Source organism: Otolemur garnettii, unplaced genomic scaffold, assembly GCF_000181295.1.
Source record: "Otolemur garnettii isolate 467f Iridium unplaced genomic scaffold, OtoGar3 scaffold00021, whole genome shotgun sequence".
In the NCBI taxonomy this organism is placed as follows: Eukaryota; Metazoa; Chordata; class Mammalia; order Primates; family Galagidae; genus Otolemur; species Otolemur garnettii.
In genome coordinates, this window is record NW_003852416.1 from 17,461,250 (window position 1) to 17,485,927 (window position 24,678).

Here is a 24,678-nt window from a genome sequence, read left to right on the forward strand (position 1 = left end):
ATTCTCTTGCCTCAGCCTCCCAAGTAGCTGGGACTACAGGCACCCGCCAAAATGCCCAGCTATTTTTTGGTTGCAGTTGGGCTGGGGCCGGGTTTGAGCCCCCCACCCTTGGTATATGGGGCCGGCACCCTACTCACTGAGCCATAGGTGCTGCCCATCCATATTTTTTTTAATAATGATACCTCGTAAGTCGTTAAGTGTTACTTTCTAGGCTGGCACTAGACTTTGTGCTGCCACTATAAAATAAATAATACGAGCACTGTTTGCTAAATTCATGAAATAAATAAATAACTTACTTACCTAAGTTATCTGAATAGCTGATTTGTTGACATCACTTGTTTAACTAGCACTAGCACACAGTACAATGTGTATCGTCTGAGAGACAGTAACAAAATGTTTTCGTTGTTGCCAATGCCAAAAAATGCCATTGTTCATTAAGTCCAAACAGTGGTGTTTGAATTCTAACAACTGATCAACAATGTGAACTTTGATAAGCAGTTCTCGATAATCAGTTCTCAACAATTATTTGTTATTAAAGTTTAACATTATAAAATTAACAAAAATAATATAAAACTCATATCCTGGCAAAATAGCCACATGGCAGCTGAAAACCATATATTCCCTTCCCGTTCTCCCACCGTTCCCTAGCTTGTCATGCATTCTTTCCAAAAATCGGGACTGTCCCGCCAAAAGCGGGATGTCTGGTCACCTTAGGTCTGTGGCCTACAAGAATGTGGTTGGTGCCAGGCGATCTTCCTGGAGGGTCATTAGCAGCATTGAACAGAAAACCATGGCTGATGGAAATGAAAAGAAATTGGAGAAAGTTAAAGCTTACCGGGAGAAGATTGAGAAGGAGCTGGAGACAGTCTGCAATGATGTCCTGGCTCTGCTTGTCCAGTTCCTCATCAAGAACTGCAGTGAAATACGAGAGCAAGGCGTTTTACCCGAAAATGAAAGGTGATTACTACCACTACTTGTCAGAGGTAGCTTCTGGGGAGAAGAAAAAAAGTGTGGTGAAAGCTTCTGAAGCTGCCTACAAGGAAGCCTTTGAAATCAGCAAAGAGCAAATGCAGCCAACACATCCCATCCAACTGGGCCTGGCCCTCAACTTCTCTGTGTTCTACTATGAGATCCAGAATGCACCTGAGCAAGCCTGCCTCTTAGCCAAACAAGCCTTCAATGATGCAATAGCTGAGCTGGACACACTAAAGGAGGATTCCTATAAGGACTCCACACTCATCATGCAATTACTATGAGACAACCTCACCCTCTGGACAAGTGACCAGCAGGATGAAGAAGCAGGAGAAGATAACTGAAAAGCCTTTGGGTCCCTCACCCTTCCATCACCCACCACCCCATCATCACCAATTCTTCTTTGCCACAATCACTAAATATCTAGAGCTAAACCTATCTATATTGGCAGCACAGCTACTCAGATCTGCTCTCCTGTCTCTTGGAAAGCAGTTTCAGATAAATCTTCATGGGCATTGCTGGTCTGATGGTTGCTTTGAGCCCACAGGAGTTCCCTTTTTGAATTGTGCAGTGAAGTGAAGGAGGTATTTTACTATGCCTGTTGATTAGGGAAATTAGAAAGGAGAATTAGCCAACACAGACTACAGTTGATATTTAAAAGATCCATTTAAAACAAGCTGATAGTGTTTTGTTAAGCGGTACATCTTGTGCTTGCAAAAATGAATTCACCCCTCCCACCTCTTCAGCTAATAGAAAACTGTTAAGCTGATACAGAGAGACAACTTGCTCCTTTCCATCAGCTTTATAATAAACTGTTACGGTGAGCTTTCAGTGGCGCCCTGTTTTGCCTCTTTAAATTATGCTGTGCCCGGACCTTCTTTTCAATGCAATACACCTAAAGGTTTGATATGTGTAACTTTTTTTGTTGTTGTGATTGTTTAATAATCATGGATTAGTTTTTGTAACTCTTTGGCTGTTGTCCTTGTGTATCTGACAGCACCATGTGTGTCAGCCCATGTCAGTCAAGATGGGTGATTATGAAATGCCAGACTTCTAAAATAAATGTTTTGGAATTCATTGGGTAAATAAATGCTGCTTTGAGGCTATTTAAAAAAAAAAAATCAAGGCCAGGTGCAGTGGCTAATGCCTATAATCCTAATACTTTGAGAGGCCAAGGTGGGAGCATGGCTTGAGGCTAGGAGTTAAAAACTAGCCTTAGCCTCAGTTTCTGCAAAAAGTAGAAAAATTAGCTAGGTGTGGTGCACACAGTCCTCCTGCCTCAGTCTCCCAGCTACTCCGGAAGCTGAGGCAAGAGGATCCCTTGAACCCAAGAGTTTGAGGTTACCGTGAGCTACGATAATACCATAGCATTCTAGCCTAGGCAGCAGGGCAAGACCTATCCTACCTTTAACCTCACCCTACACAAAACACACACAAAAATCAGGTGGAGGTAACTGACAAAATGCCAATAAAACACTAATACTTGAAATTGGTTACCTAGGGAGATTATGAGGATTTTTTTCTCTGTCATTGGGAACACTTATTTGGTTTTGATTCTTTTTATTTTTTTAAGGAAATTTAAATTTTAAGGTCTTTTCGTCATTTCATTTCCATTTGAGGTATTATAGTCATTACTTTAGCTGTTTTTACTTCTTCTTCTTCTTTTTTTTTTTGTAGAGTCAGAGTCCTACTCTATCACTCTCAGTAGAGTGTTGTGGTGTCACACAGCTCACAGCAACCTCCAACTCCTGGGCTTAGGAGATTCTCTTGCCTCAGCCTCCCAAAGTAGCTGGGTCTACAGGTGCTGGCCACAATGCCTGGCTGTTACGTCTTTTTCTTCACTTCGGTCTTTTTTACACTACTTACCTCAGGAAATGAAGTACTATTTCTATAACCAAGTGATACTTTTGAGGTCATTCCTCAAAAAAAAACTTCAGGGGCTTGGTACCCATAGCTCAGTGAGTAGGGCGCCGGCCACATACACTGAGGCTGGCGGGTTTGAGCCTAGCCCAGGCCTGCTAAACAACAATGACAACTGCAACAAAAAAAATCTGGGTGTTGTGGTGGGCTCCTGTAGGCCCAGCTACATGGGAGGCTGTGGCAAGAGAATCACTTAATCATAAATGTTTGAGGTTGCTGTGAGCTGTGACGCCTCTGTGCTCTACCAAGGGTGACATAATGGGACTCTGTCTCTAAAAAAAAAAAAAAAAAGTTTAGGAAGTTCTTAGGAAAGAATTTTAAAAAGAAATAATAGTCCTGTTCATTATCTTACTTAGTGATGAAAGCCCTTTGTACTAGGTAAGCTAACCACCCTCAAGACTATTATCTTTAGATATCTTTATATTACATATAAAATATATGTTATATTTTAGGGGGAGTGTGTGGATACATTTTTAGGCACCCCTATTATGTATGTGAGTCTGTTGGGTAATCAGTTAGTACTGTTGGTGATCTTTATTTTCCATTGCCAATCACAAAGGCATTCAATTGTAAGACATGTTTAGTGAATGAATATCATATTAATTGTATCAGTAAAGTTACTAAGACAAATCTTTTCACTAGTGTCGTAGGCTATTTTCAAATATCTAAACTTGTTTTTCAGAATAGTAGTAACACAGTAACTACCTTTAATTCATTATGTGTTTTGCTTGCACATTTCTCTGAATATTTATCATGGAGATAATGGCTATGGAGAAAAGGACACATGATAATGGAATCAACCTGGGTAGCAAACATTTAGGTTAAACCTTATAAAGCCTGCTGGGTCAGGGAACACTAATACTTCAAGTTGGTTACCTAGGCAGATTATGAGGATGTTGGTTTTTTTCCTGTCATTGGGAACACTTACTTGGTTTTGATAGTGATATAAAAGAGTCAGATACAGATGATTACAGGTGTCCAAATCAAGTGACCACATAAAGGTTATTTTATTTTCCAAGTTTTTCATCTACTCTTTTAATTTTTCCTTAAGATGAATAAAATAATGATAATATCCAGGATACTTTGTGGTTATTTAAGGAATAATTTCCATCTGGATTTCCAATTTCATTAAATACCTAAATTCTGTTACTACTTTGGAAGATTATTTGAAGAATAGAGCCAAACATTTCAATTAAATAGGATAGGAAACTTATATGTACTATCAGTATGTGACTTGAGGGCTACAGTAGAGGTGCATACTGTTGACTGCTGGGTCCACCTCAGAGTATAGACTATAGTTTAATTCAAAGAGTACATATTTGTTTAGTTGGGTCAGTATTTTAAAATTGAGAGATTGCAGATAAAAGTCTAGGTTAGTGTTTCTTTCTTTCGGTTTTTTTTTGTGACAGTCTCACTTTGTCAACCTTGTGGTGTCATAGCTCACAGCAACGTCAGACTCTTGGGCTCAAGAGATTCTCTTGCCTCAGTCTCCAAGTAGCTGGGACTACAGGTGCCCACCACAATGCCATTTTTAGAGATGGGGTCTTGCTCTGGCTCAGGCTAGTCTCAAACTTAGGAGCTCAGGCAGTCCACCTGCCTCAGCCTCCATGAGTGCTAGGATTACGGGCTTGAGCCACCACGCCTAGCTGTTAGGTTAGCTTTTAATCACATTGCCTAATCACATAGGCTCTCATTCCTACAGAGGAGTCAACTATAGTTGAGCATCTGTTTCCTCCTTTAAGCAAGATATGTACCCTTGCTTAGCCCACTTCACACATTAACTCACTTGCCTGACCCTGACAGAGGTGTTTGGAACATATTATCTGAATTTCAGAGAATGTGTCAGGTAAACTTTATAGCACCTTGATATGTTGGTCATAATGAGGAGTTATCTGTATAAGCCTGAATAAATTACACATAGTTTTTAAGGCCAATTTCATTGGTCCCTTTTCTGTCCCTTAATGCTTTCTTAGTCACATTATATTATTGATCTTCTATAACTTACTATAAATGTCTAATTATATATCCCTGTCCATGCACCATGAGCAGCTATAAGCTTCTTCAGGTCAAAGACTATGAGTTATTTCCTTTTTTTGTTTTTTTGAGACAGAGCCTCACTTTGTCACCCTCGGTAGAGTGCCATGGCATCATAGCTTACAGCAACCTAGCTGGGACTAGAGGTGCCGGCCAGAAGGCCCAGCTGTTTTTTGAGATGGGGGTCTTGCTCTTGTTTAGGCTGGTCTCAAATTCCTGAGCTCAGGCAATCCACCCACCTTGGCTTCCCAGAATGCTAATATGACAGGTTATTTCATTTTTCTGTTCTCAGCATCTAGTACCTAATACATAGTAGTGTCCAAATATTTGTTAAATTTCTCTAACTTTAGTACAAGCATTTGAGTGCTGTGATCTGTTTTTATTCTTGGAAAAATATATTTATTAGCCATTTCTATTTTTGTGTTACAAGTAGTTCCTTTAGTTCAGTGGTTCTCAACCTGTGGGTTGTGACTTACAGGAACTGTATTAAAGGCCACAGCATTAAAATTTTTGAGTGTACACTGTTAATGTGTAAGGCTTTTCAAATAGTTTTGAAAAGTGAAGAAAGTCTTCTGGCACTTGTTTATATGATAATTGGAAAGATTTTATTTAAAATTTTCTCAATGAAAGATGTGCATTATTTATTACCTTTTCTAGTTATAGGCAAAGAGAACCAACATTGCATAGCCTAATATCTGGATAAAGAACGTTGTTGTTGATCACATTTATAGCGTAAAAGCGAATGATTCTTGGGTGGCTGGGTTACATTTTTGTTGATCATAGTGACTGTTGGTGGTAGTTTCTACTAGTCGTAGAACTTTTAGAACTTTTAGACATTATAGTCAGTCATTTCTGCTCCTTTATTTAGTATTATCTTTTGCAGAAAAATCTAGGAGTTAAAGGAGTCCAGCCACATGTTTTCAAAAACCTACATGTCTTTGGGGAAAATTACTCCCTATAAAGTTAAATATAGTGCATATCTTAAAAAGTATCAGTATCTTTTAAGGATGTACATATCTTCAACTCAGTTATTTTACTAGACTGGGTAGTTTTCTTTTCACTTTATAGAGTGCTTATACAAGACAGATGTCCACTGACAGAATAAAAATTTAGAAATTTTCTTTCATTCCAGATTTAGACATCTAGTTAGATTTTTAGCAGCATGCAGTTGATTCTAGTCTGTATCAGGATGACAAATTTAGATGTTGGCAGGGTAAAGAACTAGGTAGGTACCTACAGGTAGGTAGTTAGGAATAGGTAGACTCAGCTTAACTGGGTACTCAAAAACAAGATGAGACTGCTGATTTGTTTTCATATCCTTTACTGAGTCTGTTTTATAATCCATAGTTCAATTATAAACATCATTTGCCAGCTGCGTTGACTTTCTTAGCCTGAAATGTACTAGAGAAAATAAACAAATATATTTTTTTGTTTGTCTTTTGTCTTAACATTTCAGGATTAGACGCAGCTTGTATTTGAGACTAAAGGTGCCAGAAAAGTAAATAATACAAAATACTTAGGCATATCTTGAAGATATGCTTTGTAATGACCAATTAGGCTAATTTCAGTGATGGTCAGAGGCTTCTAAATAGTAGTAACTCCTGTAAATACCAATTTCCAAATGGTATCTCTCTATTCCAGCCATCACAACAGTTTTAAAATCAGCTTTTGTTTTTGTTTTTGTTTTTGTTTTGTTGCTTTGTTTTGTTTTTTAACAGGAGAGCCAGTGTAACTCCTTCAAGACTGGAGTGACACACACTGCATCTGCATCTGCCTCTGCCTCATGTGAGTTCTCATTTTGGCAGCAGCATTCTACTAGGCTGGAACCTCTGTAGAGGTTTGCCCTTTGGTTTTCTAAATCTATGAACTACTAAACATGGGTCTTGGTGGCAAAGGTTTTAAAAAAAAAGTGCATGAGAATTTCAACTTCCCTGCAGAAAGTTTTCTGCTCATTCCAAAGGGAGTTTCTCCTCTAACAGGTTCTATCTTGTATGAACAGTATCTAGCCACAATTTTTATTTACAACATGCATTTATTTTTTGAAGAGCTGTTTTTACCTTGCAGATTATGGAGTGAAGAATATCTTTAAATGCTCTTAGTAGCTTCAACTTTCAAAGCTTTGGTTGTTCTCTTTATAGTCTAGTTACGTAACTTGAGAACACTGTGTGCTGTCCTAGTGGCTACAGCATTCCTTTTTTTGGACTCTGGCTCTTGAATTAACTTCTTCCTTTGTCTTTGGATATTGAAAAAGTTAAGGTAGGCCCAAAGACCTTCTTAGAGAAGAAATGAGCAGTTAATGTGTTTGGTTATGTTTACTCTGAATCTGTTGCCTAGGTTTTGGAACCACAGTAAGTCAATTAAAAGAGTTGAGCTTGAAAATGTGTTTCGTTTACCTGCCACAGTTTTGTGAGAGAAATCGAAATTAGAGCCTTTGCAGCTGTGGAGCAGCATAACACTCCACAGACTGAGGTGACATGTATTGTTCCTTACAAATGTCTGAGGCTGGCTTTGAAGGGCCTGTTTGATTGAAAAAGGAATTTTGCTTTTTATTTTTTATTTTTCTTAAAGGAATAGTGGCACTTTGTAAATGTCAGGAATTTTTGTTACTAGGTCAGAACAAATGTGTTTATTCTTAAAGAAAACTTAGAATAAAACATTTAAAGTCAGGCTCTGTTCAGTTGCAGTTCTGCTTTTGCAGAATTGTACTGTATAGTTCTAGCAGATAATTTAATGATCTAGGAGTTCATGTTGCTGAAACAATTATCTGGGAAGCTTAGGAGAAAATGTCAATAGCCAGTAGGTCTTACTGATTAATATAGAGCTTGATGAAATAGATAGTGTTGTCAGAGTGGAACTTGGACTCTTTGCTAAGTCCATTTCCACCTGTGACTAGAACAGTTTATTTTGGACTAGTTGAAAGAAATTGGAGAGTGAAGTATAAGTTTCAACACCTAAGCTTAAGTTTTGATGGCCTGTGTAATCTAGAAATTCATTTTTAGCAGTGGTAGTATACCTTTACCACAAACCTTTGGATGAGACTCAGAGAGACCTAAATTCTGGCTTCAGCTGATGTTTGTTCTTGCTGTGTAACTTTGCGTCAGCAAATGGGGAAGATACATCTTATTTGGGGGAAGTACCTTAAACTCATTGAGAGAGAGGAAATTTAAAGCATTTATTTCTGTAGGTGGAATTTCTGTAAAGTTACTTCACTTGAATACTTGAGAAGTACAACCTTGTGAATAAATATAGTGTGGCAAAAATGTAGGGTTTTATTTTCTGCTATTCTATTTTCTAGTATTCATTTTGCCAGGCTTTTTGCTGGCAAATGGGGATTTGAGACTTTTTTCCTTTGTGTTTTTTTTCCCCTCACTAAAAATTCTGAGTAAATTAATTGTGAGCTCCAATCCAAATTGTCTCATAGACAATGTTTCATAATTACCTGACTCTCTAACTGGGAAAATTGCTGATAATAGGTGTGACCCTAGGTAAAAATGACTAAGGTTTTTTTGTTTTTTTTTTTTCAGGCATATCCAGCAAATTATCCTTCTGAAAAATTAATAATTAAAAATATTTTATATGAGCCAAATCCTATAAGGATAAATGTCAATATTATTGTCCCAATTACTTAGCTATATTGGAATTTTATTTAATTAAATACTGTTTGAAATAAGTGGTCTTTGGTTAAGATTGAGGAGTAATTTTTGGTTTTTGGAAATTTTATTAAAATGAGTTTTAACTTGAAATAGACATGGAAACAGGAGGTGGGGGAGGATACAGTGAGAGATGTTACATTCTCAGCATAACTCAAAGTTACGTCAATGGTACTATGCCCTATTGGTTTTGTGATAGTACACCAGCTATTATCTCTGCTAGTGTGTATGACTGTGTAGCACTTTTCTTTACCATACAGTACATACTTTAGGTTTGGGAATTCTGCATGTAAGTCTTCAACAGTTTTTTTGGAGGGGGGCGAGGGGAAGAAACAAATATAGCCATTTTTGAAAATGTTAGCTAGGGTTAGCATTAGCATTAAATTATTATTACCACCATGATAACAAAAGAAACAAAAACACCTTTTGGGGGTATCATTCTGAAGAGATGAGACTCAGCATCTAAAAAACCTTAAAAATTTTAGGCTTCTGGTTTTAAAATCTGACCAGTGTTTATTAAAGGATTTTGAAATCCCAGCTGCTTTTTAAAAATTTCCATTTAATTAAAAAAAAAGATAGATAGATTTTATGCTTTAAGTTTTGGCCAGGGCTGGGTTTGAACCTACCACCTCCGGCATATGGGGCTGGTGCCTTACTCCTTTGAGCGACAGGCTCTGCCCTATGCTACAAGTTTTAAAGGTATGGGAGGTACATTTCCTATTGCTTAGCCACTCATTTCCATTCTTTGGATGCAATCAGTTTCTCTTATATTTGTCCTGACATAATTTAAAGGATTGCTTTAGGAAAAGGAAAGTGGAATTGTACTTGTTAAAATATTAGTACTAACTTGGGTTTGCAGTCTATTTGCAATGAAAACTCAGTTTGAGCCATAAGCTAAAGATGTTAATAGTAAATGGAAAAACTATAATGTGTACTAATGTTATAATAATAGTTGCATTATTATGAGATAATAAGAATAGGAAGGATATTTTTGACTGACTTGACATTTAGCAAGTTGGCAGGTCTTTCTGTTTTTTATTTTTATTTTATTTTATTTTATTTTATTATTTTTTTTTTTTGAGACGGAGCCTCAAGCTATCCCCCTGGGTAGAGTGCCATGGCATCACGCTCACAGCAACCTCCAACTTCTGGGCTGAAGTGAGTCTCCTGCCTCAGACTCCCAAGTAGCTGGGACTACAGGCACCCGCCACAACGCCTGGCCATTTTTTGGTTGCAGCCATCATTGTTGTTTGGCGGGCCCAGGCTGGGGATTCGAACCCACCACCTTAGGTGTATGTGGCTGGCGCCTTAGCCGCTTGAGCCATAGGCGCCGAGCCTTTATTTTTATTTTAACTGTGGCTTACCTACTCCTACAGACTAAAGGAGGGATGCTTATCTAAATATTTTATTTGGAAGAAACCTATTTAAAGGAGCGGCATTTTCTTTATGCTGAATTATAGGATAACGCTAAAAAGATTTTTCATTATGAAAAAGTTTAGACATACACAGTAGTAGAGAGAAACTCCTATAATCTGAAATCCATGGTATTTGACCTGTAACTCAGTATGCTCCTTTGGTAAATAAGGAGTATTTTTTTTAAAAAATATATACACTTAGATATACCTATTCTGCCATAATCACATGTGATCAAGGAATCATAATTCTTTAATGTATAATTCTCAGTTCATATCCAGGTTTCTCTAATTGCCTCAGACGTGTCTTTTTACAGTTGGTCTGTAGTAAGAACTTATAAAATATCATTTTGATGGCTATAACATTGTTATAGCTGATAAGAAAACAAGTTAATCTAACAAATAGAACAAACATGTTAATGGGAGAAGCATTATAAACCAATTACCAAGTCTAATAGGAATTCTAAAAATTATTTTTAAAAAGTTCATTTTGGATTTTGAAGTATTTCTATGTCAATTATGCATATCAGTGAAGGCTTTCTTACCTAGTTGTCTCTTTAATTTTATTTTCATTATTAATGTCACAGTTGTGCATGTTAGTTTTTTTAAAATTGTGAATATGAAAGAGTAGATAAAAGAAAAAAAATTTGGAATAGGTTTCCTACGAATGAAGGAACTATACTAAAATGTTTGATAATTCATCTTGTTGCTGCTTCTCCTGCTATAATATGACCTATTTCCACAGACTAACAATTGAGTCCTCTAATTACATGGGAAGTGCAGAACTTGGAGCTTGAGGGGAAAGAAGAAAAATGGCAGATTTAGGAGGAGGGATGCATTGGGAAAGAGCAGAAACTCATTCATTTGCCTTCTGTTTTTAATTGGCTATTATTTATGCTGACTAATGAGAACCTCCTCTTTGTGCAGTTTACAAGTCCCCGGAGTATGAGTCCCTTGGCTTTGAGCTTACTGTGGAAAGATTAGTTTCTATTGGCTATCCCCAGGAGCTGCTCAGTTTTGCTTATGATTCTACATTCCCCACCAGGTAATTTTTCAAGATGTTTTTGGATTAAGACTACTTTCCTTTTTATGTATCAGATAATTCTTTGTTGCTTTTTTGGTTGGTATAATTCCAAAATTACTGTGAACTTTTCATATATGCCTCATCTTTTGTGTTCTTGAATTGAGCTCAGTTTATTGCTATTGAAGAAGACCTAGTTCTTAGGAGTAAGAAAAGGGATCACTAAAATTGATGGGCAGTAATCACAGATTGTAGTGGTTTTGGCCATTGGAATACAAGTACATGTTTTGCTAATCTACTTAACTTGGTAGTCAGAGCCTTGGCAGTTTGTATTTCTGGATTCAACAGGGAAGATTTAAAATTGAGAAAGATGATATTTATTTGAGATGCTATCATGCATGTCCCACATACAGCATCTGATAGAAGGAAAGAAATGTAAGCCTGCTCAGTTGTCACAGGAAATTAAAAAGACTATTTTAGAATGGTACAAGCTATATGAAGAATAATTATCTTATTTGAGTAAGCTCTTATTTCTTACAGAAAACAATTGAGATTATTTATCTATGTGGACAGAGTAAATATTATTTTAATTGTTAAGAATTAGTTAATATTTAATTCACTCCCTTTAGCTCTTAAGATTGTATTGTTTTGGGACATCCTTGAGTGGAATTAGATAAGGTTGTTTCATGGTGATTGACTAAGTACTACATAAAGTTATTGACTGTATTACTTTGCATTATTAATAATATATTCATTTTCACATAGGGGACTGGTCTTTGACACACTATATGGAAATCTTTTGAAAGTTGATGCCTATGGAAACCTTTTGGTCTGTGCACATGGATTTAACTTCATAAGGGGGTGAGTACAATGACCCTTTAGCCTCTTTCTAGTGTTTTTGTAGTCAAATAACATAAAGATGACACTGTCCCCCCAGATGTAGTATATTTACCTATTCCTTCCATCTTTAAAGAGAAATTTCCTTTACATAAAAGTTAGTTAACAGGCAGTTAGAACCTAACCTGACATATAAATATAGTTGGCAATTACATTTTGTTTAAATTAAGTGCCTTCTAATTATACATCATTCAAAGCTAATCTTGAAACTTGTCCAAAAGAACTGTAATAGTTTTGACTTACTTGAAATTCTAAGATTTTTATTTTCTCCTTTTTAATACAGTTCTCAGATAGCTGCTCAGAAGAGGTATGTATATAAATAAAAGTGCTTTGAAAAATTTTAAACTATAGCAGTTTAAATGACTAAGATTTTTAGTAGCTAATACATTTTTTATATTGTAATGAACACTTTCAGCCATTTGATTGTGATTAAAAATATTTAATATTTAAAGAAAATAAGGATAAGCTTTATTGTTGTAACAATATTTCCACTGTTATCACTAATTTGGACATTGCACCCTAGTAAACAGTAGGTAAAATTTAGTAACTACATTTTTTTGTGAAACATCCCAATTTTTTTTCTTAAAAAAATTATAAAACTGGCTTGGCGCCTATAGCTCAACCGGCTAAGGCGCCAGCCACGTACACCTAAGGTGGCGGGTTCGAATCTCCAGCCCGGACCCGCCAAACAACAATGATGGCTGCAACCAAAAAATAGCCGGGCGCTGTGGCGGGCGCCTGTGGTCCCAGCTACTTGGGAGGCTGAGGCAGGAGACTCGCTTGAGCCCAGGAGTTGGAGGTTGCTGTGAGCTGTAATGCCACGGCACTCTACCCAGGGGGACAGCTTGAGGCTCTGTCTCAAAAAAAAAAAAAAAAAAAAATTATAAAACTACAATTTGACAACTGTTAATGATCATGGCTTTACAATTAATACACTTTCTGTACTGTCATACTAACTTATTTACTATTGACACTGTAGAACAACTGTTAGAACCAAAATAGGCTTTGTGTCAGTTTCCTGGTAACTTTTCTGTATAGTCTTCATTATTGATGGCAAGGCAGTAACAACATCACTCTATACTGAAATTATTAGAAAGATAACGTCTTGTCCCAGCTAGATGGAACAGATGCTGAGGCAGGAGGATTGCTTACGTCCAGGAGTTTGAGGTTGCAATGAGCTACGACGGTATCACACAGTCCAGCCTGGGCAACAGAGTTGAGACCCTGTCCCCCAAAAAAAGAAAGGCTTTTTTTTTTTTTTTTAAATAAGAGGCACAAAGTAACTGAAATTGTGCCAGAGCTTCTTTTGAAACTGAGGTCACAAGAATGCCCCATTTAGAATTGAAGAATCTGATACAGGACTCTTCACCTGGTGTTACTGACATTACACAGACTCAAAGATGTCCAGATATACACAGTGAGAACCTGTGTGAAGTAAGTACCCACCTTGACATATGTGGGTAGGCCAATGGTTACATCCATCTTTCTTTCACTGTCCCTCTCGTGAGGGGTTTGTTCAAGATCCATGAGTATCAGGAAACAGGATTTAGAAAGTGGAGTGATTGCCGGTAGAACTAGTCACCTAAGTTATTTTATATATAGATATTGCTACTATAATTCAGAATCCTTACGAAGCTCAACCAAGGTTCTATTTATGTCTGAAAAGGAATTTTTGTACTATGGAGAAGAGGGATAAACAAAGAGGAAAAGAAAGAGAAGTAGTTCAGTAAATTATTATAAATACTGTAGTCACATTTACTAACTCAAGCAGAAGTCCTCTCTGCCCTTAAATAAGCCAATAAAATTTACAAATAGTTCCTTTGGAAATACATTGACTAGTGTTTCAAAAATGATATTGATAAGTAAATGCACAATCATTCAAACTGTGCTTAGCACTGTGTAGTCTTTAGAATCAAAAGAATTAAAAACCCTGGAAAGGAGTCTGAAGATGGAGGGAAAGAAATACAGTTAACTAGAGTGCAGTGATGAACAAGGCTGGAAAGGAAGTTTGGGCTCCATTAGTCCTTGCTAATTAGTTGGGAGCTCATTTTTCAAATACATCTTTATTGTGTGGGTTGAAGAATGTTAGTAGTGATCTGTCCTATAACTTTTTCTTTCCTCTCTAAGTGTAGCATTTCTTTTATAACACATTTATCTACTCTTGAATTATTTTTATTTTAAATGTATACTAGCATGAATTGATGCATAAACCAAATAGAATTATTAACTATATTTATAAATCAGTTTGAGTTCTGACTGCCTAATAAATGTTAACTATTTTTATGTAAAAGAATTGTTCTTTAGTGATTGGAAGGAATAGGAAAGTGTATTATATCTAAGAAGACAATGTCAGTTTACTAAACTTGTCTGAGGGAAGTATATCGTAACTGTTTCCTTCTGCCTTGCTTTTCATTACAGAAAACCTTAAATGAGTAGAAAAATTCCCAATAAGAGTGGCTTTGTAGAATATGTTATTTCAGAAGAGTGACTTAAGATAGGGAACTAATGTGATTTTATATGCCTAACTGGCGTTTATGCCATAGTTAACAAACCCAAATTGGAAATTATCTAAGTCATTCTAAGGATGAACTTTAAATTTGGTTTCCTTTATTTAGATTTATCAGTCTCCATGTATTCACTATCAGAATTGTGCATTTTAATATTTCAGTCTTTCTTTTCATTCCTCTGAAACATTTTTATTAATACTGTCTCCTTTTTGAAGCTTATCATGTGTCTGTAACAATCTCTATCTCTTTCACTGGCTTGTTTTTTCCTTTTTAATCCTGATTGTTCTCCTTGGTTCTGTTCTCAGTCTCATTCATCTGTCTCTGTGTGTTTTTTTGTTTTTTTTTTTGGAGACAGAGTGTCACTTTCTTGCCCCTGGTAGACTGCCATGGCATCATAGTTCACAGCAACCTCAAACTCTTGGGCTCAAGCAATCCCCTTGCCTCAGCCTCCCGAGTAGCTGGGACTATAGCCACCTGCCACAACGCTTGGCTGTTTTTGAGATAAGAGTCTCATACTTGTTCAGGCTGGTCTCGAACTCATGAGCTCAAGGGATTCACCTTCCTTGGCTCCTAGAGTGCTGGAATTATAGGTGTGAGCCACGACACCTGGCCTTCTCTGTGCTTTTATGTGACCTCATCTCCTCTAGTACTTTCCATGATTTTGTCTGTTACCTGTGTGTAAATTCCAGTTATCTCTCAAGTCTGAATCTCTATTTTAAGTTCTTTTTTTTTGAGACACTGTGTTGCCCTCAGTAGAGTGCTATGGCATCACAGCAACCTCAAACTCTTGGGCTTAAGCGATTCTCTTGCCTGAGCCTCCTGAATGGCTGGGACTTTAGGCGCCTGCCACAATGCCCAGCTATTTTTCATTTGTAGTTGTCATTGTTTACAGCAGGCCTAGGCCAGGTTTGAACTGTCAGCCTCAGTGTATGTGGCCGGCACCTTAACCCCTGAGCTCCAGGCACCAAGCCATATTTTAAGTTCTTGACCTTTGTTTCTAATTGCCTGCTAAAAATCTGTTTACTTCAAGCTTAGCATAGCATAGAACTCTTCTTATACCCATTCTTATCCAGCCACTTCTCAGAGACCTTAGTATGAGGGTTGTCATTGTTTGACTCTTATGTCCCTCTTCTGCCTAATCTCATTAGTTGTCTGATCTTGTCTGTTTATTTTACCTTGGCAATATATCTTTTAATTTCTTATATTTTTTTCTTTCACTGCCTGTGATCAACATGATATTCTTTTTTTGGTGGTTTTTGTTTGTTTGTTTGTTTGTCTGTTTTGAGACTGAGTCTCACTTCCTCACCCTTGGTTGAGTGCTGCAGCATCATGGCTCACAGCAACTTCAAACTTTTGGGCTCAAGTGATTCTCTTGCCTCAGCCTCCCAAATAGGTAGGATTACAAGTGCCTACCACAGCACCTGGTTATTACTCAGGCTTATCTCAAACTCCTAAGCTCAAGCATTCCAACTGCTCCGGCTCCCAGAGTGCTAGGATTACAGGTGTGAGCCACTGCACCTGGCCAATATGATATTCTTTAATTTCTTTTGCCACCATTTTAGGATAGGTCCTACTATTCTTATTAGGACCATTAGGACCGCTGGAATAACAACCTGATTTCCCAGTACCTTGTTGGCTTTTGCTTGAAAATAAATTACTTCAGTGACAATTTTATTTAGCTTAAAATTCAAGTCAGCCAGGCAGTTCTGGGGTTGCTTGGCTGATCTCTCTGGGCTCTTCTGTGTGTCTGTGGTCAGCTGGCGAGTCAGCTGGCAGCTGATCTAGAATGGCCTCGCTCACATGTCTAGCTGTTTGTAGGCTGTTGCCTGGGTACCTCATTGCTACATGTAGTCTTTTATCCTCCAGCAGCCTATCTCACTATCATTCACATAGTAGTCTCAGGGTTCCAAGTGTAGCAAGAGAGGGCAAGTCCCAATACCCAAGTGTTTTCCAAGTCTCTGCTTGGATCCCACTTGCTGCTGTTCAAGCCTATATTTAAGGAGGGAGAAATAAACTCCTCTAATGGGAGGAGCCACCAAGTTGCATCACAGAGTGTTGGCAAGAATTTGTGGCAATTGTTGAAATGTGTCTTATTTTCTTTTTCCAGTTTATCCTATAAAACAGTTACTAATTTAATTTTTTTACAACTCAGCTCTGATGGGTTTATCCCTTGGCTTAAAAACTGACAGTCACCATCTTTCTTGCTTCTGAATGAAGTATGGAAATAATAGCATGATATACCTCAACCCATTTTCCTAGCTTTATTATTATTATTATTATTTTTGCAGTTTTTGGCCAGGGCTGGGTTTGAACCCTCCACCTCTGGCATATGGGGTGGCGCCATACTCCTTGAGCCACGGTGCCACCCTCCTAGCTATATTTTTCTCTGTTCCTCTTTCTCTACCCAAATTGGACTAGTTTCTGAACTGGTCCACTCAGCCTTAAGACTCAGCTCATATGCCACCACTTCCATGAATCTTTCATAGATTTCCCTCTCCCCACCTTTCATGTTCACTTCTTTCTGCTCCTTAAGTTGAAATGGTTTCCCCTTCTTTGGTTTTCTAGTAGCTCTTTGCACATTTCTTGAAGTAGTTACGATTTTTTACTTTGTTACAATTGTATGTGTATGTGACTCACCTTCCCTACCAGAATGAGAACTCTGTAAAAGCTGTAACTTGAGCTTGTTCATCTTCACAGCCACTTAGGCTTAATATTTAGGACCCTGTCTTGCACATAGCTATGAAATATTTGAATGAACTTTTGAATAATGAATATTTCCCAGAGTTATTATAGTGTTAATTTTTAAATGTCAGTTGATTGTTTAAATTTTCTTTCAGACCAGAAACTAGAGAGCAGTATCCAAATAAATTTATCCAACGAGATGACACTGAAAGATTTTACATTCTGAACACATTATTCAACCTACCAGGTAGATTCATTCTATGCTTATTGGTACTGATGCTTCCTCTTCTTTCTGTGGCCATTAGTCTTTGCTTAAGGAAGATAATGAAGCAAGTTTGAATGATTTCACTTATAGCTTATGAATATCTATTCTTCATTTTTCAGAGACCTACCTGTTGGCCTGCCTAGTAGATTTTTTTACTAATTGTCCCAGATACACCAGGTATGTGTATACTATAATTTTTTTCAATTGATTTTTTAAATTAATATACAGGGTTTTAGAGAACTGGCCATTGTAGGTCTTTTCTGCTTTTCTAAAGTGAATTTAGTGCTAGTGAGAGATGCCACATTGCCAGCCTGAGAGATGGGACAGCACCAGCAGCTCCATGCAGGCCCTCACCTCCCACACGGCCCCTCTCCTTGCCAGTGTGCTGCAGCCATGTTTGGAAGGGACCACTTCTGATTGGCTTCTCCTGGGAATGAAGACGGCCAGCAGAGGTGCTAATTGTGACAACTGAGTGGGAGGTTTGTGTGATGATTATCTGTCCAAGCAGAATTGCACTAAAACCCCCCAACTCATTTCACAGCAGCTACCCAGGAGCCATTCAGGGATGCTAATTTAGTTTCATTCCCAGACCCAGCAAGATTTGATTGAAGAATAAATATGGTTTATTTTCCTGGAGTAAAATTTTCCTTAAGTCTTAAACAAGTTATCCTCTCCTTTTAAGGGAGAATTATATAGCCATTGCTGAAAGTTTAGATGTTAGCAAAAGTTTGCTAACATCTTAGCTTCTTTGTGCCTAATCCACTTTAACACACTAAATTTGGTGGGAAGCTGAGTCAGTTAGCTAAATAGAAAATGGAGAATACTTTTATACTTGGGGATATGTCAGAAAAAGTCAGAGTGGGAAGAACCTAAATGAGCAACTTCAAGGTTTTTTGTTGTTGTTGTTGTTGTTGCAGTTTTTGGCCAGGTCCGGGTTTGAACCTGCCACCTCCGGCATATGGAGCCACCCCATAATTTTGAGTTTTAAATGTTTCTTCAATGAGAACCTGTTTCTAAAAAGTAATAAATAATAGAAGCTAATATTTTTGGATCTTTGGCCTTTTAGTTTCCATTCAATTTAGTCTATCACTTTGTATTTGTTCACAATATTGTAATCCATTAAATACTATAGCTGTTTGTGGTGGCCAAAAGTGGGTTTTAATTAGGGAGTAATTATTTTCCTAATTAGCTACAGCCTTTACCCTGTGCTATGGAACCTTTGGGTCCCCTGGGCAATTTTTGATATTCATTTTATTTACCCTTTTTTGGATTCCCTGTCATGTTCTTTTTATCTTTCTGTAGCTGTGAAACAGGATTTAAAGATGGAGATCTCTTCATGTCCTACCGGAGTATGTTCCAGGATGTAAGAGATGCTGTTGATTGGGTTCATTATAAGGTACTAGAAACTGGTTCTTCACCTGCTCACTTTTCCGGCCTGTGTTTTATGGCCTGACATTAAAAAACTTCTCACATGCAAATGTGACAGCATTTTTCTTCTGTTAAAAAATGAATTTGTCCTCTAGTGACAGTTTTCTAGAAGATAATTGTTTTTCTTTTTGGCTGTGCTGCTCTCAAAGGTAATAGTGATCTTTTCTCAGTTGTGGTACTTGGCGTCTAGATTTTTATTTTAGTTTGTATTTCTCAACTTATTTAAAAGAGATTTTAGTATATTAGGTTATACTTAACATATCCTTTGTAGATGATAATGATCCTTTTTTTTTTTTTTTGGTTCAAGTGTCTCCCACTTGACTACTAACATTAATTAGTTAATAATGTTTATATTTATTATAAACTGTATTGAACAAAATATGAAATGCCATTTAATTTCTAATTTAAAATAGAAACTATTTTATATCAAGAGCAGATTTTAAAGGCGGAGTTGCAACAAATCATACCTGCTGCTTCTTTCCTAGCCTTCTCAATCTTCTTTTCTGTTTTGGTGTTTGTAAATACGGAAGAAATGCATGTGGGTTGATGGTAAACACACTTTTTCTTATAAACTAAATGTTAAAAACTGATTTTGTTCTTTTCTTAGTTCCTTTTTTCTTCCCCCAGGGCTCCCTTAAGGAAAAGACAGTTGAAAATCTTGAGAAGTATGTAGTCAAAGATGTAAGTAATACAGGATAAACTAGCTCGCATGATAATTTATTTTACTTGTGATGGAAAATGAATAATAAGCCTATTTATAATGAAATGAACAAGGGAAGATATTTATTTGTCTTGGTATAATACATGCCAGGTGTAATCACCAAGAATTATCAGCCAGAGCACAGTTTCTCTTATTTGTTGATAGGCAAGAAAACCCAGTATTTCGTTTGTTCTTTTAGCCTTATAACAGCAGCTAGAGGTTCACTGTATGCACATCACTGTGCTAAGTGTTTACATGCATTATGCCATTTAATCTTCCTTTTAACCCTGAGTTAGGAATTGTTGTTATCTCTGTTTTATGGATGAAGAAATTGAGGAATAGAGGGATTAAATAATTTGCCTAAGGTCACACATTTAGTAATGAAGCCAGGATTCATACCTCAATCATAATCACTGCACTAGATCATCTCAAAAATGTACATATATATGACTTATTTAAACTTTCTTTAACATATCTACAGGGAATAATGTGGAAAGCTTTAAAACAACTTACAAGGCATTAAAAGAAAATTTGATAAAATTCAAAAAAATCTGTAGTTAATAGTATTGTACTAATGTAAATGTCTTAGTTTGATCATTGTACTGTAGTTATATGTTAATATTAAAGGAAGCTGGATAAAGAGTATATGGGAACTTTCAATACTATCTTCACAATTTTTCTATAAGTCTAAATTTTTTTTTTTTTTTTTTTTGGAGACAGAGTCTCGAAACAGAGTCTCATTTTGTCATCTAGGTAGAGTGCTGTGGCATCACAGCTCACAGCAACCTCCAGCTCTTGGGCTTAGGCGATTTTCTTGCCTCAGCCTCCCAAGTAGCTGGGACTATAGGTGCCTGCCACAACAACTGGCTATTTTTTTTTTATTGCAGTTTGGCCAGGGCCAGGTTCATACCTGCCACCCTCAGTATATGGGTCTGGCGCCCTACTCACTGAGCCACAGGCACCACCCTAAATCTAAAATTATTTCATAATAAAAAATAAATACACATAGAGCCCCATGATGAGATACTGCTTTTTTTCTAACAGAATAAAAGTAAAATACAGTATTTTCTCTAATTTCTATCTTAAAGATTTCTTGTTTTCAGTCTTTGTATATCTTGTTACTATGAGAAAAGGGAAAGATGTTCTTTTTTCCAAGCACATCAGGAGTTAAAATTTTGTCATTTGTGTGTAGGGTGGGTGATTTATAGGTTACATTTATAAACCATTGGATACACAGGGAAGCCATATCTAATAATCTCTATTGTATAGAGTATTTGTAGGTAACGTTTAAAATTAACTTCTAACATACCTCACGTACTTCAAGAAATCTCAAAGTAATTTAAACTTTTTCCTAAGGCAGATATCTTAAAGGTAGAGTTATGTTATAAATGACCATTAAACCATGTAATACATATATCATTTCACATATAAATCTTTATATTATTAATATATACACTATGCTATATATGTTAATGCTTTATTCATGCACAGTGGTAATGTAAGCTTTTAAATGCAAAATTCTGAAACCAAACAACAAGCTTTAAGAGGTCTCCCCATTCCTATTTCAGTGGACAGAAATCTAGTATATAATTAGCCCAAAATATAAATATATTTTAGTGTTTCACTTATTATCATATTACATTTCAGGGAAAACTGCCTTTGCTTCTGAGCCGGATGAAGGAAGTAGGGAAAGTATTTCTCGCCACCAACAGTGACTATAAGTATACAGATGTAAGTGCTTAGTATTCGTATTTGTTTCAGAGGGATTACTTTGGCCTAAAGAACTGTGAAGATAATGAAAAGGATGGAAGTTTAATAGGTGAAGATGGTTTCTTATCTCATTTTGAAAGCAGAGTGGAAAAAGCAAAAATATATAGAATAAAAGCTCTGCCAGAGTAGTTCTCTAAATACTCATTTAACTCAGAAATGAGTTAAATATTCATTTTAACTATTTTCTTTTATTATAATTGGCTGCTTGGTGGTTTTAATTTGGGTTTTTTGGAAACATTTGTGCTGATCACATGGCTTCTATGCCCTTTTGAAGCACATTTACATAAACTGGAGCAGTGATACCCTTTATCGATCTGTACATATGACTTCACTACTCTCGGAAGTACTGTAGCAATAAGTGGTACAAAAATGGTTTGAATCCTAGCCATCAAAACTTAACCTAAACTTTTTTCCCCATGATTAAAGCATGCATAAATACTTATTTAACTTCTTGACGTAATTTTACTTACACTGAGACACAAATTTATAGCAAGAAGTTCCATTTCCGCAGTTTTCTGTGTGTAAAAACTTGATGTAAATATCTGGTGGTTTGTAGTAAACAGTCTTAGAAAACCAGTGGTTAGTTGGCCTATGGCAGTAGTGGCAAGGCCAAGGTAATATATTATATACACGTGAGTCATTAGTTTTCGCTATACCCTTACCTTATATACCCTTTACCTCCAAGTGTATATTCAAAAACACCTAGAAGAAGCATATATCCTCCTTGAGAATGTTAGAAGCTTTTTATTGTTGTTGGTATTACTAAGTATTAATTTTTGGCTTCTTTTGCCATTTCATAAACTTTAGAGGAAGCAAAAATGTGGTGAATTCTTAGCTTATGTGTAATTTTTTGTAGGTGTTATATATCTTTTGCAAAAATAGTATGTGGACCTTATGTTAGATTTTTTTTTTCCAGAAAATCATGACTTACCTGTTTGATTTCCCACATGGCCCCAAGGTATTATATGTAACTTAATAGATCATGACTTTAGTGATAATGATGTATTTAATCATTCTAGAATATTGAGGGGAAAGAATGGGTATAAACCACTTGTAAAAGTCCTACTTTTAAAGCCTATTGTCGAATCTTAATCATTAACATTTAGAAGTAACTCATGAGCTTGTAGAATTTAAAATCATTAGTAAGTTGAATACTTGGTAGAACAGAAATAAAAGGGAAATTCATACGGTATTTAGTAGGATGGGATCAGCATAATTTTAGCCCCAAGAAGTTCTATGCAGAATTGTTAAATCTGGCCATGAAAGGAATTTTGTGGTTGAGGAAGATACTTGATAAACAGAAACAGAAAATTTGAATGTATATATTCTTGATAACTTCTAGATTCTGCTATTAGATATTGCTGAGTTTTGTGCCAGGATAGTTAACTTTGATATTTAGCAGAGAAATCTTCATTTCTATATTATGGCTGCACATAGATTTTTTTTTTTTTTTTTTTTTTTTGAGACAGAGCCTCAAGCTGTCCCCCTGGGTAGAGTGCTGTGGCATTACAGCTCACAGCAACCTCCAACTCCTGGGCTCAAGTGAGTCTCCTGCCTCTGCCTCCCAAGTAGCTGGGACCACAGGCGTCCGCCACAACGCCCGGCTATTTTTTTTTGGTTGCAGCCGTCATTGTTGTTTGGCAGGTCCGGGCTGGGGATTCGAACCCGCCACCTTAGGTGTACGTGGCTGGCGCCTTAGCCGGTTGAGCTATAGGCGCCGAGCCACTGCACATAGATTTAAGGTACCCATTGCACATACTTATAGAATTTTAGTCCTAGGTTGTTTATTGTTGAATAAACAATAGCAAATCCTTGTTTTGAGATCACCCCAAATCAGTGTGCAGTGCTCTTTAGCTTGGTCTTAAAAGTTAATGCCATCTAGTCATGGCGGTTCACACCTGTAATTCTAGCACTCTGGGAGGCCAAGATGGGCAGATTGCTAGAGATCAGGAGTCTGAGACCAGCCTGGGCAAGAGCGAGATCCTATCTCTACTAAAAATAAAAAAGATTAGCTGGGCATTGTGCCAGTCCCATCTACTAAGAAGCTGAGGTGTGAGGATTGCTTGAGCCCAAGAGTTGAAGTTGCTGTGACCTATGATAATGCTACAGCCCTGTACCCAGGGCAACAGAGTGAGACTTTGTCTCAAAAGAAAAAAGAAAGAAAAAGTTAATGCCATGGTTTCATTACAAGATAGAAATAATTTTAATGGGTATATAACTTCCACATTAGCATTGTGATTTGCTTGCAAGATGAGCCAAAGGCCCACATGTTTCTAGAGCCATCATTCTGAAAACATAACTAGTAAAATTTCCTAATAATACAGTCCCATATTAGTTTACTAACTTTAGTTCTGATGCTGATCTACCTCTTTCTTTATCTGTCCTTGAGTATTGATTTGCCCCTCTCTCAAGCCCTTTTGAGCCCCCTTTTAGCACATTTCAGAGTGTGAGTGAGCACACACTTTCATATATTAAAGTCCTGTGAAATAAGTTACTGTGTATGATTTAAAATATAAAGAATAAATTACTAGTCATTTATTGCCTGAATAAAATAAATAAAGAATAATTTACTAGAGTCAAATATTGCCTGCTTCTAAATGGATGTGGCTTATACTTAGATAGGATACTTTTTTTTTTATAAAATAGTGGGATCTTCTGGCTATACTTAGTATTTCTAGATTCTTGTATCCAAGTGAGATCAAACATCAGTGTCTAAGGTAAAGAGTGATGTTTTGGCTTTTGCTGTTCCTGTACCAGCCTGGTAGCTCCCATCGACCATGGCAATCCTACTTTGACCTGATCTTGGTGGATGCACGGAAACCGCTCTTTTTTGGAGAAGGCACAGTACTGCGTCAGGTGGATACTGTAAGTCAGGAGGATGATCTGCTTGCTAGCACACTGTCCAAGTTTCTCCTTTCCCATTCCTACTCTCCCAAAGGAAACAGGTATTTTTAATTTATTCGCCATATTTCTCTTTTGAAATTAAGAGTTTTGGTCTCGACTAAGATAGCCAGACAAACTCACTAATTCAAAAGTGTAAGTGTCATTTATTTGGCTGTATGACCAAGTAATATTGTTGGGGTAGATAGTGGTAGGATAGTGAAGTATTACAAAGTCCATATTCTTTTCACACAGAAAACTGGCAAGCTAAAAATTGGCACCTATACAGGACCCCTACAGTATGGCATCGTCTACTCAGGAGGTAAGTCACAGACTTCCCTTTATTTAGTATAACTCTTTGCTCAGGCCTCATGGTGAAAGCTTTGGTGTTCTTCTAGCATGGTGATACACATACTCTTTAGTATTCTAAAGGTGTCATTTACTGAAAGTGACTAGTTACACACTGATGTAATAGGAATCTGAGTTTGAGAAGTTGTTAGTATATCCGAATGAATTTGATTTTCACTAAAAGAATCAATT

At 36.9% G+C, this 24,678-nt stretch overlaps 1 protein-coding gene and 1 pseudogene across 4 annotated transcripts in view; both read left to right on the forward strand.

The window, feature by feature from the left end:
* Nucleotides 1-24,678, forward strand: part of NT5C2 (5'-nucleotidase, cytosolic II) — an 85,133-nt gene that overhangs the window by 54,404 nt on the left and 6,051 nt on the right. For 2 of the 3 annotated variants that reach the window (XM_012803645.2, XM_023511644.1), the window contains exons 3-12: nucleotides 10,916-11,033; nucleotides 11,775-11,870; nucleotides 17,251-17,342; nucleotides 17,480-17,537; nucleotides 18,663-18,756; nucleotides 19,416-19,469; nucleotides 21,136-21,219; nucleotides 22,175-22,216; nucleotides 24,016-24,123; nucleotides 24,394-24,460. In XM_012803645.2, the coding sequence (XP_012659099.1) occupies nucleotides 10,916-11,033; nucleotides 11,775-11,870; nucleotides 17,251-17,342; nucleotides 17,480-17,537; nucleotides 18,663-18,756; nucleotides 19,416-19,469; nucleotides 21,136-21,219; nucleotides 22,175-22,216; nucleotides 24,016-24,123; nucleotides 24,394-24,460 (813 nt within the window). Of the gene's footprint in view, nucleotides 1-10,915; nucleotides 11,034-11,774; nucleotides 11,871-12,189; nucleotides 12,214-17,250; nucleotides 17,343-17,479; nucleotides 17,538-18,662; nucleotides 18,757-19,415; nucleotides 19,470-21,135; nucleotides 21,220-22,174; nucleotides 22,217-24,015; nucleotides 24,124-24,393; nucleotides 24,461-24,678 lie in introns of all 3 variants that reach the window. The other variant, XM_012803644.2, reaches the window with a different exon arrangement.
* Nucleotides 687-1,802, forward strand: LOC105886744 (annotated as a pseudogene). Its single transcript, XR_002772609.1, has one exon. The product of XR_002772609.1 is annotated as a 14-3-3 protein eta-like (transcript).